The sequence below is a fragment of the Tetrao urogallus genome, assembly GCF_951394365.1.
Source record: "Tetrao urogallus genome assembly, chromosome: 2".
NCBI classification, from domain to species: domain Eukaryota; kingdom Metazoa; phylum Chordata; class Aves; order Galliformes; family Phasianidae; genus Tetrao; species Tetrao urogallus.
This window is the reverse complement of record NC_136814.1, coordinates 53,642,665-53,658,249: the sequence shown is the minus strand read 5'-3', so window position 1 is coordinate 53,658,249 and position 15,585 is coordinate 53,642,665. Positions and strand designations below refer to the sequence as shown.

Sequence of the window (15,585 nt, the reverse complement as noted above, 5' to 3'; positions counted from 1 at the left end):
TACTAATACTAGAGCATGAAGTATTTGGACAGAATTGCAAAGAGATGAAAAAGAAAAAAGGGCAGACTCATCATTAGCTTTTGTTTAACTAGCTGTCTGGAAATCATAGTGTTATTATTTGAGAACATCATGAACTCAAACTAGAACTTAAATATTATTGTTCATAACCGTACATTCATTGGTTTTCAAATTTTAGACAGGAGAATTTCCATGTTACAATCTAATGTCTTCTCTTAAAAAATGCCATACACACAAAATTATTCTGAGGAATTAAACACTGAAAAGGCAAAAAGATGCCTTATCCTCGATCAAAAGAGCAGTCCTCCTCTGTCCAATGTCTGACTTCTTCGTCTTTCCTATCTCCCTATTCCCAGTTGTCCAGGAGACAAAAAGGGCAAATCAGTGCGGCTACTGTGCAGCAATCTAAGTTCTTACAGATCAAATGACAGAGAATATATTACAAAAGCAAATAGCTAAGTCAGAAAAGGTCCTGTTTTTTCATATCAGCAAGACTTTAAATCGGACAGTTATTCTGGCTGCAATTGTGGCAGTAACCTGAGGTACAAGAGTTACATAGGTCAAATCATGTAACACTGCAATCAGTGAGACTTACAACAGTAATGAAGCCAGGCTTCTGCTGTGTACAAATATGTTTAAGATCAAGCCAATTAAATAAATTCTGACTGTATCCCTTTAAGTGTTCTTTAAAGAGCCATCATTCTAGTAACGTCCCAATCATCTGTTTTTATGTCTGGTTACCCTCAAGTACACCACAGATAGGAAAAAATCCAATTTTACTTGTATAAACTGAAGCATCTGTAGCCTTGTTTATTAGACCCCTATTTCCTCAAGTTCTTTTATATCTTGAGTGTAGCTGAGCTGTAAGCTACAGAAATTGCAGCACAGAAGTCTGCAATGACATTCTTTGAAATCCCCTTTCAAACGACATGTTAGTAAACACTGTCTTTCTGCTACATTTTCCATTTAAATTAAGACCAATTTTCAAAAGCTTGTAAAAATGAACATTTGGATATCAGTAGTCTCCCTCAACCCTAAAAGGCTGCATGCTTATGTGCCTGTTGTTGTAATAAGAGATCTTGTCAATAGCCACTTAACATTGGATTTTCAGATCATGACTTCAAGGCAATTACTGTCTATTCTAGGGAAACTGGAAGCTGATTTCTATATTGCCTTGATTACAATTCCAGAAAGGATATGCCAATAGTGATCAGAGCATTGACTTCATATTGGTTAATAGAAGTAATGAAATATAAAAGGGCATCACTCAATGTGCAAGATCATGGGTCAGTTTACAGCAGCCTTCTCTCCTGAATGTCCTAAGAAGAACTAGATGATCTTATAGGTTGTTTCCAACCTTGTGATTCTATGATTCTATGATTCTATGATTCTATGCATGTTGGAAGTATTGAACATACTTTACTATATGGGGTATAACAGATCATTTGGAAGAGATTTTGGAGCCCAAGGTTTACCTACCTTGAGATAACTTTCTGTGAAGAAAGAAAGTATACTAAATAGGAACTAAAGTATGTTCAGGAGCTAATCTACTCTTTTAAATCAGAACATTTTTGCTTTTAAATCTGCTAAGTTGGTCTTTAAAATTGGGTAAATAAGCACTGTTAAATAACAGAGCCAAACCACATCTTCGAGCTTTCTGGGGTTAGCAAAGAGAAATAATGAACAAAATTATCACATTTAATCTTTATATGTGAATAATAGATGAATGCATAAAAAGAAGACTGATTTAACCTTTATCACTGCTGCACTGTAAAACTGGTGACATTCCACTGAAACCAGGGGATTCGTTTCAAACCAATCTGTCTGTAGCAGAACAGAATCAGTAAATCAACACTCTCAAATAAATTTCTATTTGATCTATCTCTTTGTACTTCTGTTGACTTGTTTCTAAATGTAACAAACATGGGGAATCTGTCTCAGAGGAGCCATATATTAAAATTAAAAATAGTGACGTGAGAATCTACTTATCTATTTTTAAAAATCGCATTAGATGGAATCCTAACACAAATTGAGTTTTTCTGGGAATATTTCTAGTACTTCAACACATTTATTTACATGTTTAACACCTAGCAGAGTATGTAAATAGCAACCCATTTCTGTCCTGGTAGAGAGATATACTGACCTTTCTCAACTGTTTCACAGGCATCTGGCAGATGTAGATGCTATGAAGTCCTTTTTTCCTTGGAGTGAGAGAGATCTTTCTTAATTAAAGGCCTCAAATGTATACGACCCTAAATATGTTTAATGCATTTCTAATTTTGAATGACCTACATTTCATACAGCATCATGACAAATTATCAGTTCATTGTCCTTCTAGACACAGCTTCAGACAGTGTTTTTTTAACATTTTGAATATACTAAATATATGATGGTCAGATGGTACAATCCTTGCTTTTACATTCAACCAAAGAATGAACTGTTGTTACCATCTAGAATAAAAGCATAGAATATCCCAAGTTGGAAGGGACCTATAAGTATCACTGACTCCCATTTTTATTTCTCTTTCCATAGATTAAGACTATGGGAACCTCTGGATTAAAGCAAGAATAGTGGGACACAGCAAATTCTCTGAAATGCATCTTTATGGCCACTTTTATGGAACTTTTGTGATATTAAGGTTAACTCTATAGTTGCTTCTAATTTCCTTTCTTCTTGAAGCCTTTTAGTTTCCTTCCCCTTTTTCAGCAGTCTGACAAAGAAACAGCTTTAGTTCAAATCTCCATGCTACCTTTTCCCCATGTATTTACTCTTTTCTCCAAGCTTTTTCAGGGTTGAACAGAACTGGATATGGTACAGAGAAGTGCAATTAGTATTACCAAAGATGATATATGAAATAATTTACAATAGTCTCCTGTGGACCGGAAAGAAAACAGCTGAGAAAGTATATGATCAATGCATAAGGAATAATAAATGGCATGGAAAAAGTGAATAGGGAATGCTAATGCAGTATTTTTCATAGTACAAAAGTTTGGCAGCATTAGCAGAAAAAAAGGAAAAAGCTAAAACTGTACAAAAATATTTCTTTTATTTGTGTGCCACTCATCTACAGAACTGGCTGCCAAAAAAATGACTGTGAAGGTCAAAAGGTTCAAAAGGATTAGACACATTCACAAAGAAAAATCTGCCAGGTACTGCTGAATACATAAAGATAAAACCCCATCTCAGAAACTGCTTAGTCTGCAAACGAACAGAAACTGTGGGATTTTACTGGAGGAAGGGGCAGTCTTTCCATCCTCTCCAAGAATACACAACAAATCTGTCACAAATAAGTCTGTGGTTAGTAAGGATATTGATCTGACCCAGAATGGCTGTTTTGCATTTCTGATACCTTGTTGATTGCCTTTGTAATTCTGTGGGGAGATGAGAAGATTATGGTAGATTGAAGGCAGTTAGGAGGATTTTTGCTTTTCATTTGTCTTTGCAGAATGTACATCAACCGGGCCAGAGTCTTGTCTCACATTTCCATCTTGATATGGGTTTCACTTTACTTTAATTTTGCTTCGCGTGTTCTTTACAGAGTAAACAGTGTATGGTTATACTGAACAGGCATTGCTGAATATACGCTAGCTTTGTTCACAGCTCCCAATCCCTGCTCTCAGCAGCACCCTTTATCACTGCACTTTACAGTGCTTTGCCTTTGCTCTGCAAGGTCATGTTGTGGAGGGTGCAGGAAGCAGCACCTGCTCAGGAACAACTTGATTGAGTGTTCAGCCTCTAGTAACTCTGTGTAATCAAGCAAAAAATGATAGATGCCATCCTGTCATCAGTGACATAGTTACAATCACTACAAGCAAAACCAAAAGCAAATCCTTGCAATGGCTTTGTTTGTCAAGGTCTTGCTGCCTTTCAGGAGAAGTAAGGAAGGGTACCTTCAGCTGATGTCAGCTGTCTGATATCTAGCTGGTGCTAGCTAGCCCATGTTGCAGCTACACCAATTTTACTGATTATTTTGAGCAATATGTTCAGCAAAAGTAAAGCAACATGTACAGAGAGCTCCCAGAAGAAAACTGAGCCCAAGGATTTTTACAAGTCTGATCGCTCCAATCAGTGGGGAAGAGAGTAAGGCAGGAACTCTAGAAAAGTAATTTTGAGACATTTGGGTCTACATCTTTTCAAAGCCATGGAACTAGATGTTTTTTCATGTCATTGGAGGGCATTTCTTTATATTTTCTAATCAGACTGGATTTTTAAGGGACACAGCCCCCCTCATTGGCCCACGCTGCCTGATGTCTATAGAGTGCAATGAGATCCTGACCAACGTTGTTGACCCTGACATGGTTAAAAAGGCTAAAGAACAGGTAAGAACATGTGAATAATAATGACTAAATATATGATCATTTCACAGTCTAACAAACCTTTCTTCCTGCTTTTCAACTGTATATTCTATTCATTTTTAGAATCTCAAACACTACAGTGATCAATCAGGTGCATGCATGGACAATATGGACATATGCTATAGAGATTTAAACCAGCACCACATATCCTTCCTTGGCTACTGGAAGCAGCAGAGCTGTAGTAACATCAAGACAAGCATACGCTGTTCCATAATTCTGCTGACAAGTCTAATGGAGTTGTACTAATATGATTTTAGTGCTTTGAATATATTGAGTAGGTTGGTTTTGTTCACACACTTCTAAGCTTTTTCTTCGTTAATAAAAGGACATCTGCATTTTAACAGCACCCCATTCTTTTAATAGAGATCCAGTCACCTGGGCTCACTGGGTGCTATGTAGGGCATGCAGAGGTCCAGGCTGGATGCGGCTCTGGGCAGCCTGGTCTACTGGTTGGTGACCCTACGACCCAGGAGGGTTGAAAGTAGGTGATCATTGTGGTCCTTTTTACCCCAGGCCATTCTATGATTCTATGATAACCTGCACTCACATATTGCAGTAGAGCAGCAGCATCACCAAATGAGTCTCAGAAATGTCTTGCATATCTGTCAGTGTTAGTAATATATAATCACAGCATCCTGCAGTTATGAGATCTGCATAGATTCTTCTGGCTTCCAACTGGACAATGCTAGAACTGTGCAAGGAGTCAAAGACAACTGTAGCTTCTACTGCAGAAGGTCGCTGGCCATGGCAAAGGAGGACTTAGAGCTATAAGAGTGACCATACTTTTCCATTCTTCCTACTCTGTAGCTAGACTTACGTATCTTGTGACATTCCAGACCACCTTCCTTGGAGAGGAGCCCAAAGCAAATAAATGTGACACCCTGTCTGCACAAAATGCACTCAGTAAAAGAGTTTTAGCAGGACATGGTTACTCAGTATTTATGCGTTTACTGTAGATTAGAGACAAGGACTGATGAACTGCTGTTCATGGAGATGGCAAACCTTACATGAACAGTGTCAACAAACAGACTCATGGTATTCTGAAATGATTTTGCTTGAGAAGAGTCATCATGGCTTACTTGTTTTTCCATCTGCATAATCTTATAGACATATCTTAAGATGCTCTAAACAGCACCTTCAGTCCTCTCACTCTTTTGACAACTGTGAAGAAAAGTGCTTAGGAGCAGCATTGATAGAATAAGGGGAAATGACTTCAAGCTTAAAGAGGGTAGATTTAGGTTAGATGTAAGGAAAAAGTCTTTTACAGTGAGGGTGGTAATGCACTGGAACAGATTGCTGAGAGATGTGGCCCTGTCTCTGGAGACTTTCAAGGTGAGGCTGGATCAAGCCTGGGCAAGCTAATTTTGCTGTCTATGTCCCTGTTCACTGCAGGGGAGTTGGACTAGATGACCTTTAAATGTCCCTTCCAACTCTAAGGATTCTATGATTTTAAGTGCAAGTCTTGATTCTAGAATTCAAAAATAACTTAATCAGCTGCTTCCTGAAAATAAGCAATTAGTTATTTACAATGAATGGACACATACATATTTATTAGAGTTCTATGGGTCTCAGTGATCTCTGGCATATCTTATCTACATTAAAAATACCTCAAACACTACCACAGTCCTTTTTTTTTTTTTTTTTTTTGCCCCCTAGGAAAAAAAAAAAAACAAAAGATCTAAAAAGGTAGAAAAGGTAGAAATTGACTCCCATGCTTATTCCACTAAGTGCATCACAGAATAAAGAAGACAGACATGTAAGCAGGAAATAATTCATTCCCACTTCAGCCGGATCGTTGACTTAGAGCACCATGGTACATAACAGCCCTGGTCACTAGCTATTGCCAGTAGCTACTGCAGGTTGCTCATTCCAAGGAAGGTGGTGGAGCATGGCCAGAGATAAGAAACTCTGGAAAACAACTTCCAGTTGCTTAAAGGCTAGTTTGCACCCTGGAATCTGAAATGTAGTTGTTTTTCTATCAAAGCATGTTTTTTTAATCCTTAGGTGCTTTAATTCTAGACGTTCCCTGTCCACCTACAGACCTTGCTGGCATCATTTTTTATCCTTTTCTTCAGACATAAGTTTTACAGTCTGGATTTAAAATGCAACTACGGATTATTCATTCATTATACTTCCTGACACAAGCGGGATCAGCCCTTGTAAGAATTTGGATAACGGACAGCCTTTGAAAGCTCAGTCCCCTATGGGAAACGCTATGGCTGATTCACCACATGCCAATATTCTGTCTGCTGATTTACAATTGGTACTCTTCCAATTAGTGGTAGGAGACAACCACTATCACAGCCAGCTGCTGCACGGGCTGCCTCTCTGATCTGTCTTTTTCTTTTCTTATCTTGTTTGTCCTCTTGCGCCTTTTGAGGGAGTTTATTCTCCAACAAGACAAAGGCAATAAAACAGTCAATTAACGTGATGTAGTCACAGAAGGGGCGAGTTGCATTTCCTAGAGGTACGGCAGGGAACAAGAGACTGAAAAAGTGTTTCGCTGGGCAGAAAGCGTTCAGGGGCACAAGGAGGCAGATCTGAGCTAACAGTGCAAGGGTTGGTCGGCTGGCTGGGGACAGGAAAGTGCACGCTTAGGGCACAGGTGAAGGCAAGCAGACCGTGCTGCCTGCCCCTCAGCATACCCCAGATGGGAAAAGCAGTGCAGATCCTGCTGGGCACGCGGCCATTTATTTCATTTCAGAGGTCGATATGCCCTGAGCACACGCCGCTAGGCGGGTCTCGCTGCCTCACTCCGTGGCTCCGCGCCCTCGGCTGCCTCCCGGGGCAGGGCCGACGGCAAGACCCGCGTTTCAGCTCTGCAAAGCCGACGCGGAGCCGCAGGCAGGCTGCGGGCACACCTGCGTCCTGCGGGCAGGGGCCGCCGGTCGTCATGGCGACCGGCCGGGCTGCAGCCTCCCCGGCCCCGTTGCGCTGCCCAGCCGTGGGCAGCTGCCGCTACCTCTCCCCCCGCGGTGCCGGAGGAACACCCCGCTTCACCGCGAGCAGCGAGGCCGCAGCCGCCGGGCTCTGACTGCGGCGGGCGGGGCCAGGCGCGGCCCCAGCCCGGCTGCGCCACAGGAGCCTGCCCGGGGTGGGAGGAGGAGGAGGAGGGACTCCGCCGCGGCAACAACTGACGTGTCCCCGCCATGGAGCTCGGCGTGATTCATCAGCGACGGCAGGCAGGCTGCGGGGTGCCGCGCACCGTCCCCGCATAGGCACGGCCGCTTCGGGGACAGCTCCAGTGCCGCATCGCGCTGCTTTTCCGTCTCCTCTATCGCTGCCTGCACCTGTGCCCCCGCGGCGACGCGACGGGAAGGCAAGATGGAAGAAATCCTACGGAAGCTGCAGAAGGAGGCGTCGGGGAGCAAGCACAGGGCCATCAAGGAGAGCTGCACCTGGGCCATCGGTAAGGGCGGGGGGCGCGGGGCGCTGGGGGCTCAGGTGGGCGCAGCGGCGGTGAGGGGCGGGTTCTGTGCCGCCGACGGCAGCGAGACCTCGGCAAAACTTGCTCTGCCACCGGCGGGACCGGAGCGCCTCCAGCGGCTCGAGGGGCCGGGCGGCTCGGTGCTGTAGTAGCGGTTCAGCCATCCGAGGAACAGCCATGTGCCCCTCCGCCCCGTTCTCGGTGTTGGCTTCGAGGGTCTTCCGAGGCAAATACAGGTGTCAGTGGCAACCAGATCCCTTCTGTGTGGGGCTGTGTTATCTCAACCGCTTCCCTCCTCCCCGTTTCATGAATCACGGTAAACGGACACTCTAGTGCAGTTTTTTCTGCTAACTTAGATTCGGGTTTCTATTTCCAAAGCTGGATTATTATTATTATATATGTATTTTTTCTGGATTCTGTGAGCTCTGTGATCCTTGCTGTATAATGCAATGCGTAGTTGCTAAAATGAGTTCTTTTATGTGAATATGAGGTTAGGTAAATTTCAGTGTTTGTGGGCTGTGATTTGAGGTTCTTTTGGCAGTAACTGCTTGGAGCTCTGGTCAGTGTGACCCGAAACAAGATATATCAAGATAACTGTGCACCTAGCTTTGCTTTAGGTTTTGAGAGATGGCAATCTTTATTTTTAACGGTACACTGTTACAGCAGAGTCCATACCTGTTGCTGTCTCATTACTGGCCTTTCACTTTGGTATTCTGTGTGCTTCATGAATTGATGCTGTGCTTGTGCAGCAGCCATGCTGATATCCTCTGTACTGTTCCAGTTTTGTGATTCTGAAATGCTTGCATTAAGAGGGAGTTTACTGAGGAAAGGCTATTATTTCATAGAATCGGAGAATCACAGAGTTGTTGGTGCCTTCTCATTGATACCCAGTGTGCTGTTAGGGCCATGTCAATCTATGGAGAATTGGAGCACTTGTGACAGATATTCTGTCAGCTGGAGTAGGTGTAAGCTTTGGGGATCACTGCTTCAGAGATTCTATTACTAATGTGGAACTCAGTTTATTTTATCTTGCTGTTTCCTTTTGTTATACAGAAACCTTGGATTCTCCTGACGCTACTATCAAGATACCTCCTTATCAGCTAAGGTAAGAATATGCAATGTTGACATCGGTAGAACTGTGAGCATTTGTTAAATTAAAGTAAAAATTCAACAACAACAAAAAATGAGGTAGATAGGAAGAGGCTGAATCTGTGTTTTCATTAGTTCATATATATACACATCTCTAAGTTAACCCTAATGAATAATTTGTTGATATACCCTTGGCCTTCATACATGAATAAAATATAAGAAAATTTGTAATAATGGGAAGAAGTATGTATAGCTGTGTCTTTTCACTTAGCAAATAGGGCTGTCTTATGGTCTGATACAGTTTGCTTTCAGTATGGTGATGCTTCTCAATTCTCTTTGTGTCTATATTTTCTTTTAAATCTAGATCTGTTCCTCTTTATTGAAAAATAAATATTCTAGAAATATAATAGTATGGCTAGGACACTGTCTAGGAACTTAAATAATACAGTTCCTATGCCTGCTTCCTCTAGCCTGCTGAATTATCTTGAGTAAGTCTCATCCTTTTTTCTTATCTTCACTTGGCCACACCTCACAATGGAGGTGCTGTTTAAGATCTCCTTTTAGAAATCAATGCTGTGAAGGAAGTAAACAGGCAAAATTATTTGCTACCATAGAATGACTTGAATTGGAAGGGACCTTAAAGATCATCCAGTTCCAACCACCTCGTCATAGGCAGGTTTACCACCCATTAGACGAGGCTGCCCAGGACTCCATCCAGCCTGACCCTGAACACCTCCAAGGATAAAACATCCACAGCTGTCCCTTCCAACAGAACCACTAAGAAGCATCAGATGAGAATGTTGAAAACCTTAGGGTACATACTACGTCATGTAGCTTATAATTAAGATGTGAAATGTTTCCTTATTAGGAAACATTATGAAAGCTTAAAAAGTTAGCATTAGTTCAAAGAGCCTCTCAACAGATGCATGGAAGAAGTCAGTTGAAACCTTTGATAATGCAGAAGTATCCTTTCTTATTCAGAAGTATTTGGCAATACATAATTGAGCTTATAAGAGAGTATGTAGAAGTGCTGCTATGAAGTTATCCTGTCCTGGATATCTTTCTGGACAGCAACCACTAATAACTGCAGACAAAGATGACCTTTTTTTTCTCAAACCACAATGATAATACTCTCCTGGGAGTATTTTTATTGCTTAATTTCTCTCCACTCATGTTGGTATAGCTTTGCACAAGGAAATTAAGGAATTGGAGAGCTCATTTTTCTAGACCAGTCACCAAACAGGGAAGGAATAAGGGCAGTATTTTTGCTATTCTTGGATGCCTGTCAGGTGCAGTCCATAAGTGTCCATAAGTGGCCTCCTGTCAATAAGGAATGGATATAGCACAGATCTGACACAACCAAATCCGGATACATGCACATCCAACACAGTTAGATGAATAATTCCCAGGAGATCCATTAGATTGTTTACTGTGCAGTGTGGTTGGAGAAAATTTAGCTTTTTTCCAATTTGACAGTCTCTGTCTTTTATAAAGGGTATGGTCTCTTTATTTTAAATACTGTTTTCATTCTGTATGATTTAGCTGGCTGTTAGCTCATTTTTCACTGGCCTAATGCTTGTTTACAGGTATGCCTATTTTCTTCTTTCAATGTTTTTGTTGTTGTATTTGTTTAGTTTTGCTGTAGAATCTTTGTTGCTTTTTGTTTTTTAATAAAGCTAGTATCTTGACAAGTGTCAATGTGGAGGCAGTGTGTGGGTTTTTTGTCAGTGTGTATCATTTTTTAAGAAATGAAAGGTACATTAGAGAATTGGAATAACAGCTTTGGTAACAGGATCTTCAGTATGGCACTGCTGCAAAACCTGAGACCATCCCTGAGAAATACTAATTTCACCAGCACTCTGATCTTACTCTTCTATTCTCTGCTAACAAGTTTCTATTAGACTCCAGGTGATCATCTTGGGCTGGAGTTTCCTTTGTGATGTACCAATGAAACTACGATAAAAGCTCATTTTTGCTAGTTATTTGTTAAAGAACAGCATAGTGACAAGTTGATTCCTAACACTGTAAAAAGATAGCCTTGAAAATGAGGCAATGACCAGAAATACAACTAAGACTGATGCATCATGGAGACATCCTGACTGTACTCCTTAACTTTTTTTCATCTTGAACAGCAGTGGATTGCATCATCTGCTTTAACACATATCAGCCTTTGGCTGCTTATCCACTTTGAATCTTCTGTTCACCCTTTCTACTATAACACTACTGGATGTAGCAGCAAAGAGGCTGGGATGTAGTCTGGAATATTCTGTAATATTAGAGTTGGTGGGGAAAATGGTATGCATTTTCACTCCAAGTGGCCCTAGTCCGTAATTTGGATCTGAAATCCTTAGTTGCAACATACTGACAGTGCTAAGGGCAGATTGGAAAATAGTTCAGGAGAAAAATATATATTTTTTGAGTTCTATTCCAAGAACAACAGATAAATGAGTATTTTGAGTACCCTCTGTGCAGAGGGAATGTTTAAGCTTGTTTAGTAGGAGATTTTTGAGTCACTAGAATATACTGAATACAAGAAAAATACATCAGTACTTCCCTCTGTTATATTTTGGCAAGTTCACAATTTAGAGTGTATCTATACTGTAGGAGAATGTGGGATAGACATTCGTCAGCTGTCATGCCCAGTTGAGGTAGATACTGGCTCAGTTCCAGAAACAGCAAATCTAGCAAGTGCACCAGTCAGTGTTGTTTCTCTTTCTTTACAACATAGTATTTGGCTTCTGCTGGTGTTAGTGCTTTTAAATGCAGAGGCTGTGCCGTTACTTAAATCCTTGTTTTTCTGTTGCAACTCAGCAATGATTTCTGCTCATAAGGAGGAGAGGGTATAAACTGTTACTCTTTCCATGCATCCCCCTCTTGCCCCCCCCTTTTTTTTTTCCTTAAGATATAAAAGGTACGTAGGGCAGGCTGTGCAATACTGTTTCTTGAAGTGCAGGTAGATAGCTGGCTCAGCTGTAACATTTGTATCAGAGCTGTTTCCAGCACCAGCAGTTTAGACAGCAGGTAATCTGCTGTGTTTGGGAGTACCTGGGACGGTTTTTCTCCAAGGAAGTGCAATGATTGGGCATTCTGTCTGGAATGTCATTCTTTAATTACTTTAATAGAGATCTGTTGGGCATATTTTCAGACAGCTAAATGAGACTATTTTGCTGTTCAGCTTCCTTTGGTGTTAATTGAACTTATGAACTCAGTTGATGACCTTGAATATTAATTCTGCGAGGGGCATGATTTAAGTGATTCATTTCTTAAAGAGATTCAAATCTCCAACAAATATAGTCTTCCCCTCTGAGTCCTGCCAGATCTGCCTTGAGGTAGAAATATGCATGTGTTTTTCAGCACTTCAACTTGTGATCGGAGCGTTGAACAAAATGTTAAAGATTAGAGAGAAAAATGGGATGAAAATGAGCTTGTCAGTTCAAGACTTTGCCATTGATGCCTACTAAATTTTTGGGAAGGGATAGTCATGTAACCCTACCCTGGACTGAATAGAATTGTAGAATAGAATGAGTACCATAGAATGGCCTGGATTGAAAAGAGCCACAGTGATCATCTAGTTCCAACCCCCCTGCTGTGTGCAGGGTCGCCAACCACCAGACCAGGCTGCCCAGAGCCACATCCAGCCTGGCCTTGAATGCCTCCAGGGATGGCGCATCCACAGCCTCCTTTGGCAAATGGTGGTGTTTATGTCTCTGATGAACAGGTGTTGTGAAAATTAAATATGTACTAAATGCTTGAGGAGACTGGATGAATGACTTATAAATAATGAATTAGATAAAAGGAGTTGATCACGTGGATGTTAGCTTAAGAGAGAGCTTAATGCTGTCTGCCAACCAACAATTATTTGCTCCTTAGTTGGCCCACATTCGTTTCATTGTTTTTCAACTGACAAGTTCTGTCCTAAGGCCAACCACCTACACTGAGCTAGCCCCTCTTCTTGACTAATTCTTGGCAAGGTTCTACATTGCAGTTTTAGAGGCTGAAATGTGTTTGGTGAAAGGTAACTCTACAGACACGAGAAAATGAGCCTTTAAGAAGAACTAATGAAGGCAGATTAATATTCATGAAATTGAGATGGAAATTGACTTCCAACCAAAATAATGGCCAAATGCATAGTGTGCTTGTTAGCTGGTTGTAGTAGAAGCATTGCCAGAAACCTGAGTTTGATCCTGGAGGAGTGTGATTGAGTGCAGAAATGCATAGGCAAGACTCTTGATAGTATTGGTTACTGTCTGTGCCAGCTCAGACTTTTCCCTGTCGATGTTAAAGTAATGGTCGTGAGACATGATGAGTGAAGCATTTTTGCACTGTAAGTAACGTAGCTTGCATTTCTTCTTCAAAGAAGATGCAGAAAAGTCTTCCAAATGCTTACTTTTCCCTTCAACGTATTGATTGCAGGAAATAATTAAATAAAATGAAGGTACAGGCTCAGGCCTTCAAGATGTCTATTTTGTGTGCCTAATCGGGGAGATACAGACTCTGGCTTTCACAGGTGCTGAGTGTTTATAAGCCTGTTTCTGTTGGAAGCTGCTCTTACATTTATTTCTGGAAAAGCTTGCATCCCTCTGGTATTTCACATCTATCTCTCAAAACTAGTGAGTGTTTCTGGGGGTTAGAGCTGGAAAGATGAAAGGTTGGTGATAAACAAGTTCTCCTGTAATAAGCAGCTTATTTCTAGTTCTGTCTCTCCTGTTTGTGCCCATGCGCTCATCTTGGTGCAAGTTTTTAAGGGCTGTTGTGAAGTCTGAGAAATCAGTGCAGCAAGAGCAGTGAGAAACAGAAGTCAGTCTTATTTTTAGGTAACCTCTGAATACCTACCCTACTTGTGATTTTTCTGCAGTCATGGGAATTTGGGGATGCAATCAGAGGTTCTACTCTGCCATTTATTTTTACATCTATAGTTTTACATCTGGCAAGCTGAGAAGTAACTGTGGCATATGAACTCTTAAATAAAACAGCATACCAATTCTATCATGTATGTGCTCAACAAGTAATAAAAACGGTAAATGTGCTATGATCATGGCCAAATGTGAAATACCAGGGAGACTTTCATCCACTTAACTTTGCAGGTAGTTCATCCATTTAAAGAATATCGAGGCTTGGGGTCCATTTTGGCTTCTATATTGTGAAGAAATATTTGTAATTTCATCATTTCATTTTTCTCTTACCTGCTTTATCTTGTGCATTGTTTCTCATAGTTTCTACTGGATGAGGATGGATAGGGAAGATGATTAGTTGTTATGCTTATTTTCTAAGTCTGATTTAAAAAATATATATATATATATATGTATTTTTTTAATACAGTATAGAAGGTCTTCTTTCCATCTGGCACCCCTAATTTTCTTTTTCCTAACTACAAGGAGACTTTCAACTTATTTGTGAGCTGTTGAAAATTCTTACTTAAGAATTTTTAAGCAAACCTTAAATGGATGGTGAATAGTGAACAGACAGAGTTACTACTTATCTGATGAGAACAATGCTTCTAAAATGTGAAGGTTTACATGTGTTTATTATGGGAATATATAAACAGAGGGGCAGATCTGTCAGGAATACAAGCAGATGTCATGTCTCGCTCGACAAGTATGTCATCTATCATCTCTTGTGGCTGGTAGGGAAGTATGATACTCTGCTGATTGTTCTGTTTTGTTATCCATTGCATGCTGACCCATCTGATAAGTGGACATTTCTGATAATGGTTTTGTGAGTTACAAAACAGATTATCTGAATTATATTTGTACATAAACTTAACTGCAATTTCTGATATCCTATTAACGTTTGTAGTTCAAGAGTTGGTCCACAGCATCACTTGAGACTGTGATCTTTTGAGTGCCGTAGGCCAAGATAATAATGTAGAGCATATGTCTTTCTGTAGGAATGTGAAAAAAACAAAATAAATACTTCAAGTTTGTAAAGTAGTGTATTAGCATGCTGGTTGGTAAAAGGCTGGAGTTCGTGATTTATTTCATTGTACATCTATCTTAAATCATGTAGAACCTTTTAGATAACTAAATTGGGAAAAAATTAATGGATACATAAATGAACAACTTCATTAGTATTCATTTAGCCATTTTTTCCCCTTCTATATACTAGTTTTACTGTGGTATCTTGTTAAAATCTATGAATAGCAGTACACTGAATTTCTTATTGCTTTGTTTGGAAGTGTTTTATGAGTGTAGCAGTTTGGCCAGGAGAAATGAGTGGAGAGGGAGTAATGACTGTCACTGAGGTCGGTTTTTGTAGGTTTTTTTTGAGGGGGGAGGGGAATAGGTTGTTTTGAACATACATCTGTGTTATTCTTTATTAAAACATTGCTTCCTGTTCTTACTGCCACAACAACCTGGCATTTACTGTTCCTCGGTTTTCCTCTTGAACCTCACTGCTAAGTACGTGGCTTATCTGCTCATCCACTTCAGAGTTGCTTCCTGGTATTCACCAAGTGTGCAGTGAGTTGCCTGGAAGGCCTGTGGACAAGAAGTTCTAGTGGCAGTGTGTATTGCTGAGCTGTATCTCCTTGTGCTGTCGGTTTACATGCTGTATCCGGAGTTTGGGGGCATTTGTGTAACCCACGTTGTGTATATAAATGATGTATATGCTCTGATCTTGATTTAGAAAATTGCATTCCTAATGCATGTATGACCAAGTGTTGAGAAAGGCAGTGCAGTGTTGTGTGATACAAGATTT

At 40.7% G+C, this 15,585-nt stretch overlaps 1 protein-coding gene across 1 annotated transcript in view; it reads left to right on the top strand.

Moving 5' to 3' along the window:
• Positions 1-7,697: 7,697 nt before the first annotated feature.
• The window catches only part of ARFGEF3 (ARFGEF family member 3), a gene marked incomplete at both ends in the record, with an annotated part of 80,075 nt that continues 72,187 nt past the window's right edge, over positions 7,698-15,585 (top strand). The window contains 2 exons of the mRNA XM_079532687.1: positions 7,698-7,782; positions 8,854-8,905. Coding sequence (XP_079388813.1) covers positions 7,698-7,782; positions 8,854-8,905 — 137 coding nt within the window. The remainder of the gene's footprint in view (positions 7,783-8,853; positions 8,906-15,585) is intronic.